The sequence below is a fragment of the Nothobranchius furzeri genome, chromosome 3, assembly GCF_043380555.1.
Source record: "Nothobranchius furzeri strain GRZ-AD chromosome 3, NfurGRZ-RIMD1, whole genome shotgun sequence".
In the NCBI taxonomy this organism is placed as follows: Eukaryota; Metazoa; Chordata; class Actinopteri; order Cyprinodontiformes; family Nothobranchiidae; genus Nothobranchius; species Nothobranchius furzeri.
In genome coordinates, this window is record NC_091743.1 from 67,435,118 (window position 1) to 67,444,685 (window position 9,568).

The following is a 9,568-nucleotide window of genomic DNA, read 5'->3' on the forward strand; positions in this document are numbered from 1 at the left end:
TGTAATTTGTATATCAGTTTTTTTTTCTTTGAATGAATTTTATTTGTAACATCTGTAAATCATCATTATCTAACATGTCTTTTCCTCCAACAGACACAAAGCAGAATGAAGCTGATAGCTGACAACTACGAGGACGAGCACTATCATCCACATGCTCCTCATCACCAGCCGCAGCCCCTTCATGCTCAGCCTCAGTCCCAAGCTCAGTACCCTCACCCTTCCCATGCTCAACAGTCTCCGTATCCACATGCCCCACATGCCCAGCACCTGCAGCACCCTCAAGTCCCACAGCAGCACCCGCATCCACAGCAACCACAACCACAGTATGCTCAGCACCCTCAGCCTCTTGCACCACACCAACAGCATCCACGTCCCCCACAGCCTCAGCACCCCCACCAACAGCATCCTCAGCATCCCCAACATGTGCCACCTCATGGACATCCCACTCCCCAGCACCCTCACCCTCAACATCCACATGGCCCACCCCAACAAGGACCACATCCCCAGCATCCACATCCTCAACACCCCCAACATCCCCAGCACCCCCAGCACCCTCAACATCCTCAGCATCCGCACCTCGCCCAGCATCCACGTCACCCATCCCCCCACCATCGAGGAGGGCCGACCCGAGGACCCCCACATGCTGGTCACCGTCCCTCCCCAGACCAGGTCAGACTTTTTTAGACACCATTTAAGTGATTTAAAGCAACATTAAGTACGTTTTCCACTTCTCCTTCCCATTGATTGAAAGAGGAATTACAACTGTTGAGAACAACTCTGCCACTGTCTGCCGTAGCTAGTGCTAACAACGAGCTAACACTAACACGAGTCAGCTGGTACTAAAATATGCCACAAAGTAAAATGATCCACATTGTTGGACACAAAATATTGTTAGTTACAAGTCCAGTAGCAACAAAGCCAGGTCACCATCAGTCCACGATTTCATAGACTCCTTTAACTCCCTCAAACTAGTGTAGGCCACCCAGATGTTCATTCTTAGCTTTGCCTCCAAAACATTATTTTCTTACATTTAATTCCACGCTCGACCATGATGCCAACAAAATTCTTTTTCTTTAATTAAAATTCAGTGACTTGAAAAAGCTATTTGCTAGCCTTAAACCCCACTTCACTCTGGAAGCGGTGCAGAACGGCAGTGGAAAATTTCTTCTTCAAATAGAATCTATTTTAATCTATGTGGGTGATTCAAATCAAATCAAATCAAACTTGATATAGCACTTTTCATGTATAGGTTGCAACACAAAGTGCTTAACAGATTAAAATGACCCATAAACCCACATTCCCCCCTTTCCCACACTTAAAACAATTGTGACAGTTTCACCCCCAATCCACAAACCATTCCCAGGCACACTCTCTCTCTCTCTCTCTCTCTCACACACACACACACACACACACACACACACACTCGTCCACATAACACATTAAAAGACCAAAGTAAACTTTAGGCTGAGCTCAGATTGGACAGGTAATGAAAGACACCCCATCAAGGGAGCCTTCTGCCTCGACAGCAGCAGATCGACGGCAGTAGCCAAGACACCAATCCAGGGCGCCCTGGAAGGTAGGGTGGCAACCCCTACCACTTCTTGGGCACTACCCTAGGAGCGCCTCAGCCGCCGCCACCGACCACCGGTCGCAAGGCAGAGGGCTCCACAGAGGAAACACTGGATGGATTAAAATATGTGACATGTAAAATGCCCGAAGACCTCTTATGATGAATTATATAAATGGAAACCATGTTCCCTCGCCCGGACGTGGGTCACCGAGGCCCCCCTCTGGGGCCAGGCCTGGAGGTGGGGCACGTTGGTGAGTGGCTGGTGGCCGGGCTTTCACCCATGGAGCCCGGCCGGGCACAGCCCAAAGAGGAAATGTGGATCCCCCTTCCCATGGGCTCACCACTCGTGGGAGGGGCCAAAGGGGTCGGGTGCAGTGTGTGACGGGTGGTAGTGGAGGACGGGGACCTTGACGGTCTGATCCTCGGCTACAGAAGCTGGCTCTTGGCACATGGAATGTCACCTTTCTGGTGGAGAAGGAGCCTGAGTTGGTGTGTGAGGTTGAGAGGTTCTGACTAGATATAGTCGGACTCACCTAAACACCTGACTCTGGCTCTGGAACAAGTTTCCTTGAGAGGGGTTGGACTTTCTACCACTCTGGAGTTGCTCCCACTGAGAGGCGCCGAGCAGGGGTGGGCATACTAGTTGCCCCCCCATCTTGGTGCCTGTATGTTGGGGTTTACCCCAGTGATTGAGAGGGTAGCCTCCTTCTGCCTACGTGTGGGGGACGGGTTCTGACTGTGGTCTGTGCTTATGCACCAAACTACAGTTCAGACTGCCCACCCTTTTTGGAGACCTTGGAGGGGGTGCTGGAAAGCGCTCCTTCCGGTGACTCCCTCGTTCTGCTGGGGGACTTTAACGCTCACGTGGGCAACGACAGTGAAACCTGGAGAGGTGTGGTTGGGAGGAACGCCCCCCCTGATCTGAATTCGAGTAGTGTTTTGTTATTGGACTTCTGTGCCAGTCATGGATTGTCCATAATGAACACCATGTTCAGACATAAAGGTGTCCATATGTGCTCTTGGTTCCAGGATACCTTAGGCCGCAGCTTGATGATCAACTTGTTGTTGTTTCATCTGACCTGCGGCCACATGTCTTGGACACTCAGGTGAAGAGAGGGGCGGAGCTGTCAACTAACCACTACCTGGTCGTGAGTTGGCTCAGATGGTGGGGGAGGATGCCGGTCAGACCAGGCAGGCCCAAACGTACCGGTGTGCTGGGAATGTCTGGCAGAGTCTCCTGTCAGAAGGAGCTTCAATTCCCACCTCCGACAGAACTTCCAAAATGTTCCGGGGGAGGTGGGGGACATTGACTCTGAATGGACTCTGTTCCGTGCCTCCATTGTTGAGGAAGCTGACCGGAGCTGTGGTCGCAGGATCGTTGGTGCCTGTTGTGGTGACAACCCCCGAACCCGCTGGTGGACACCGGTGGTTAGGGATGCTGTCAAGCTGAAGAAAGCGTCCTATCAGGTCTTTTTGGCCTGTGGGACTCCAGAGGCAGCTGATGGGTACCGGCAGTCCAAGCGGAACGCGGCTCGGTTGGCCGCCAAGGAAAAAACCCGGGCATTGGAAGAGTTCGCTGAGACCATGGAGCAAGACTTCCGTACGGCTTTGAGGAGATTCTGATCCATCATCCGGCGCCTCAGGGGGGGAAAGCAGTGTGCTACCAACACTATCTATAGTGGGGACGGTGTGCTGCTGACCTCTACTCAGGACGTTGTGGATCGGTGGGCAGAATACTTCGAAGACCTCCTCAATCCCACAAACACATCTTCCAGTGAGGAAGCAGAGTCTGGGGACTTTGGGTTGGCCTCTCAAATCTCTGGTGCTGAGGTCAATGAGGTTGTTAAAAAGCTCCTCTGTGGCAAGGCTCCAAGGGTGGATGAGATCCGCCTGGAGTTCCTTAAGGCTCTGGATGTTGTGGGGCTGTGTTGGCTGACGCGGCTCTGCAATATCGCATGGACATCGGGGGCAGTCCCACTGGACTGGCAGACCGGGGTGGTGGTCCCCTTATTTAAAAGGGGGACTGCAGGTTGTGTTCCAACTACAGGGGGATCACACTCCTGAGCCTTCCTGGCAAGGTCAATTCAGGATTTCTGGAGAGGAGGGTCCGTCGTATTGTTGAACCTCAGATTCAGGACGAGCAATGTGGTTTTTGTCCTGGAGGACCAGCTCTATACCCTTAAGGGGGTTCTGGAGGGTGCGTGGGAATTCACCCAGCCAGTCTACATGTGTTTTGTGAATTTTGAGAAGGCGTTTGACCGCATCCCTCGGGGTGCCCTGTGGGGGGTACTCCGCGAGTACTAGGTACCAGGCCCTCTGATATGGCTGTTAGGTCCCTGTATGACCGGTGTCAGAGCTTGGTCCGCATTGCCGGCAGTAAGTCGGGCTCGTTCCCAGTGAGAGTTGGACTCCGCCAAGGCTGCTCTTTGTCACCGATTCTGTTCATAACCTTTATGGACAGGATTACTAGGCACAGCCAAGGTGTGGAGGCCATCCGTTTTGGTGGCCTGAGGATCAGGTCTCTGCTTTTTGCAAATGATGTGGTCCTGTTGGCTTCATCAGAACATGATCTTCAGCTTTCACTGGAGCGGTTCGCAGCCGAGTGTGAAGCAGCTGGGATGAGAATCAGCGCCTCTAAATCTGAGACCATGGTCTTGGTTCGGAAAAGGGCAGAATGACTTCTCCGGGTCAGAGATGAGGTCCTGCCCCAAGTGGAGGAGTTTAAGTATCTCGGGGTCTTGTTCACCAGTGAGGGAAAACTGGAGCATGAGATCGATAGGTGGATTGGTGCTGCATCTGCAGTGATGCAGGCGTTGTACCGGTCTGTCGTGGTGAAGAGAGAGCTGAGTCAGAAGGCAAAGCTCTCGATTTACCGGTCGATCTACGTTCCTACCCTCACCTATGGTCATGAGCTTTGGGTAGTGACCAAAAGAATGAGATCGCGGATACAAGCGGCCAAAATGAGTTTTCTCCGAAGAGTGGCTGGGCTCTCCCTTAGAGATAGGGTGAGAAGCTTGATCATTCGGGAGGGGCTCTTAGTAGACCTGCTACTCCTCCACATCGAGAGGTGCCAGTTGAGGTGGCTCGGGCATCTGGTCAGGATGCCTCCTGGACGCCTCCCTGGTGAGGTTTTCCGGGCACGTCCAACTGGGAGGAGACCTACAGGTAGACCCAGGACACGGTGGAGGGACTATATGTCTCTCACCTGGCCAGGGAACACCTTGGGATTCCCCCGGAGGAGCTGGCCCAAGTGGCTGGGGAGAGGGAAGTCTGGGCCTCTCACCTTAGGCTACTGCCCCCGCGACCCGACTTCGGATAAGCGCATGAAAATGGATGGACGGATTGATGGATGGATGGATGGATGGATGGATGGATGGATGGATGGATGGATGGACATGTAAAACACCAAGTGCTACTATAGAAAATATCTAAAACGTATGATGTTAAATATCCAATAAAATTCAAACCAGCTGCACTGCACTGCTAAAGATATGACTGTGTTCTATTTTTACCGCAAGCTGCTTCAGGGAAAAGTCAATTTCCGCAGCTAAAATAGGGCTAGACAAAAAATTGCACATGATTTCAGTGTAAAAGTTTTTTTTTTCTAAATAAATGACTATTGCAGCAATGCTATTTCATATATAGGCAGATTACATCTACACATGTGACCTCACAATTTTTTAATATCAGTATCTTTCCAGAAGTGCAGCGCTGTATTTTTCATGGCTTTAACCATGGCAGAGAGGCACATCTTTATATATTATATCACACAGTAATATCACATGGGATTGTTCAAAACTCTTTAGTGTTGCTTTAAGACTGATTCACCAAAATATAAATGTACACGATAAATCAGCAAGCAGAAACGGACTACAGGTTTTGTTGACGTACTTTTTGTGTATTTGACAAACAACAGGATGATGAGGAAGGAATTTGGGCATAGCCATGCCAACCAAAGCTCTTCTGTTGTTTTGAGGGGTAAGATAAGCTTCTGTATCACTATGTAAACCATCATTATTCCACCTTTCCTCTGGTTTTGCATAAAACACAAAAAGTTCTCATGAATCTTTTGTCATTTTTACCATTCAGATGATTCAGTCACTACTGGAGGAGCACGGCCATCCCATGATGTTGAAACACCACCCAGTTACACCTTTATTACTGTCAGTGAATCAGTACTTCAGAGCAGTGGGATTTTTGTTTAGTTTTTTTTTTTCTCTCTCTGGGGAAGACGAGGGGGTACTCAGGTGTGACGATTAAGCACGGAGACGGACAGCTAAGCAGGTAATGAATTCAAACTGATTATTTCATTTCCATAAAGACATCCGACTCCATCTCTGTGTCCTTCACAAGGTGCTGTGGGACCTCCAATTTGTGCGAACAGGAAGAACCAACACGACTTGACTCACAGATGATCCACCATGCTGGAGATGTGAAGAACATGGACACAGAGGTCTCAGAGATGTCCCCTCACCTGCTGGTCACCTGCTGAATGAAGCCTCTTCATCATCCCAGCTGAGCTCTCGTGACAGTCCAGTATCGTTTCCGTTCTAAAACTGCCTTTGACTTTGATTTTATCCTCCTTCCTGGCTGCCCTCCTGACCCCTCCGCCAAGCACTCAAGAGTGTCTTCTGTTATAGATTAATTATTGATTAGCTGTATTCACCTTTTGTGGCACACTGGGACTTGCAATCATTGAGCATTTGTTACTGTGATGGGGTCTGGCGTTTGTTCCACGCACCTCATTTCAGTCACTTTAGGTTTTCTGTTGCCATTTCTCGTTGGCACAAGGAAGCACTTTTGGCTAACCGATGGAGCACCTCGAGCCGTTCCTGCAGTGTTTCCTTGGCTGCGTGAGTCGTCTGGATTTAAGATCCAAACCTAAAATCTATGGCTCTTTTCAGCATTTTATTTTTTAAATTCATGTTACCTCATTTTAATCAACAGTAGTCAAAAAAACATTAATCTATGCAGATGTCAACATAGAGGTATGTTTATTTTAACTTTTCATGTGTATTTGAATCAATTCAGTGTATTTACTATCCAATCAGAGGGACCCATACAGCAGTCAGAAAGAAAAAAACATCCATTTATTTTTGATTTTCTGAGACTATGCACCTCCTCTGTGTTGCAGGAATTTTTACTAATGGTGCTTCTGGTGGTGCTCAAACCAAATGGTGTCAGAAGATCTAATCAGAGCATCTTTTAGTCCTTTTACAGTGGAGGGACTCAATCCCACAGCGGGCTTCATAACTGTAAAAGACTGCTTTGTACATACAGCTCAACAAAGGAGGCTTTGTGAACAACGTTACCAGGAATAACACCCATGTCCCTCCAGAAATACTTCTAGAAGCATCGTTATAGACTATGAAGTGGTGGAAACGTCAAGTAGATGTTCACCCCTGCAGGTCTAATTAGTCCGTGTGACCTCCCCACACATAGTGACTCGTTTTCTCCTTCTCTACAAGGTGGCCTGTGCCTCGTAAAATATGTAAACATAAGATAGATATGCATATATTATACATATAGAGAGAAATCTATAGAGTGTGTCTATTTGTGGTCAGAAAATCTTTTCAAACTGACAAGATATACAATGTTCTTTGTTTGGTTTATCGTTTATGGTTATTTTTCTAACTGGCTGTAGGTCGGAGATGTTTTATTTAGAGACTTTCATCAGATTTTTATGCTGCAACAAAAAAATAAATAAATAAAATAAATTAACTTTGCAGCAATTCAACATTCCCTGTCTGGAATTACAGGACAGCCCAAAAATAAAAACGCTCTAGAGCAGCGATATAAGATCAGTTTAGATGTATTTTCAAAAAAACTACATTCCTGCATTAATGCAGAAATCCAGAGTTCCCCCTTTTCAGGAATTATTGATTATTCCTTCTGAAATCCATAAAACTGACAGTCTTATCCTGTACTGTGATATGATGTAGGCAATACATTATATCACCCCCCATCCTTTAGAGCCACAGCTTGAATTGAGTGCTGCTCAACATTAGCCATTTGTGTTGGACTACGTTTGTGGAATTGTGTGTGTGAGAGAGATTCAGCTCTGCTGCATGGTTAAAAGTGTGCGTTCAGCCGTAACCACAAAAGTAGGGAGAGTGGCTTAAGGTGCAATGCATTTTCTCCACCTCTAGATGGTGCCCTCTGGTAAAAACTCCGGATTTCTGTTTTAATGGTAAAGCAACTCAGTCGAAAACCACATAATTTATTTTGTAGCTCACACAGGTAACAGTGTTGCTTGCACTTGTGAATGAGGACGATCACAACAAGACGAGGTTTCGGTGACTCTGTCTGGATGCATTAACTTAGTGTGTTTTTCATGCAGAAATGGCGATGACTGGCAGCTGTTTTAAAATAAATTAAACCAACACATGTTGCAGTATTAAGATGAAGAATAAAAAGAATCAGACTGTTACTACTCACCCTCTTCCTCCCTCTTCCCTCACGGTGCCTGTTCTATCTGTCTTTAAAGCTGATCATTATTCACTAACTAAATATCAGCTTTTTCTTCGTCCCACAACAGCAGCCCACGTCACTGACCAACAATCAAGAGCTTGTGCAAGTTTTTATTCTTGATTCATTTATTTTATAAGGAAAGACAATGCAAACAGACAGCGGAGCGGAAATCCTCTATTTTCACCATCAGGGGGTGGAGTACAAAGCCTCTGCTTTCAGGTCCTTATCTACTTGAATACTTGAAGTAGGGAGTTTTTCTACCATAGCATACATGATTTACTTGGTAGACAACGTAGAACATTTAAATTGTGCCCATGCATGCTGACTTTTTACATTATGTGCCAACTGAATGAGAAGACGCGGATGAATCCTGCTCTCTATGCAGAGGGGTTTCTATGCCGTTGTGTCAAAGAGTTTAGAAAAAATGAGGGAATAAAAGGCGGTGGAGACACTAACGTTTGGAGGCAGGAGGCGTTTTTATGAGCTTTGACAAAAAGTAAATCTTGGCTTAGTTTGTGCCGAAGTCAAAGAAGTAAAGGCTTCATCTGTGCCTAGAAGCAGCTGAGTAGAAAAGCACCTAGATTATCCAGTCATTTTTAAAAGGCCTTTAAAGAAGTTTTTAAAAAGCCTACCGTTCACTTTATTGCTGTAAAGTTGTTTTTCTGTTGCTGAAAACCTTCGATCAAACAAATCACTGTGACCAATGCCAGAAATATTTTTATTTAACAGAGCAAATGTTGCGTTTATACTTTTTTTATTGTTTATTTCAATGTTAAGCTCTACGTATTTATTTTTTCTATCATTTCAGCTTATTAAATAGGCCAGTTTGAGACTGTACTAGTTGTAAAAGTAAATGTTTTGAGTTGTACAGTAAAAAAAGAAGACCTAGGAACCTATTCAATGTGTGTCCAGCATGCTGAATGATCATTCGTGTGAACGTGAGCTAATCTCCACCAAAAAAGCATTACTCCTCAACCATTAGCTGCATCTGCATTGTGCATTGTGATGGTGTGATGTCGTGTTTGAGACTGACGCGTGTCTCACTTACCGTGTCCCCTTAGTAGACAGCCTGTGCAGTTTTGTGAGAGTGCAGCATGTTTTATGGGGGCATTGTATTCAGAATACAGAGTTGTGTGTGTGTGTGTGTGTGTGTGTGTGTGTGTGTGTGTGTGCGTGCGTGCGTGCGGGTGTGTGCGTTTACATGTGCATAACTGCAAGTATGTGTGTTTGTTATAAATTCAGAAGAGAAAATTCTATTTAAAAATACTTTATTGACACATCGCTAAAGAAAACAAGTGAGTCTGAGAAGGTTCTGAATGGCGCATGGATACTGTGAAATGTTGCAGTTGCTTTTTTTTAAATCTAGGAGGCTGTCCTCAGTGCCCCGGTTTGCTATTGTCTGTGCTGTATCAGAATAATACTATTGAGTGTTGGCCAGCTTGTTTATATCCATCAAATAAAGGTGACTCTTTCTGTTTTTGTTGCTGATTTTTTACTCTAATTTACACATAATGGTGTTTACTTAAA

At 46.3% G+C, this 9,568-nt stretch overlaps 1 protein-coding gene across 5 annotated transcripts in view; it reads left to right on the top strand.

Moving 5' to 3' along the window:
* The window catches only part of erc2 (ELKS/RAB6-interacting/CAST family member 2), a 72,661-nt gene extending 63,143 nt beyond the window's left edge, over nt 1–9,518 (top strand). For all 5 annotated transcript variants that reach the window (XM_070549409.1, XM_070549410.1, XM_070549412.1 and 2 more), the window contains 4 exons: nt 94–669; nt 5,487–5,548; nt 5,660–5,854; nt 5,924–9,518. In XM_070549409.1, coding sequence (XP_070405510.1) covers nt 94–669; nt 5,487–5,513 — 603 coding nt within the window. In that variant the 3' untranslated portion in view covers nt 5,514–5,548; nt 5,660–5,854; nt 5,924–9,518. The remainder of the gene's footprint in view (nt 1–93; nt 670–5,486; nt 5,549–5,659; nt 5,855–5,923) is intronic.
* Nucleotides 9,519–9,568: the final 50 nt, after the last annotated feature.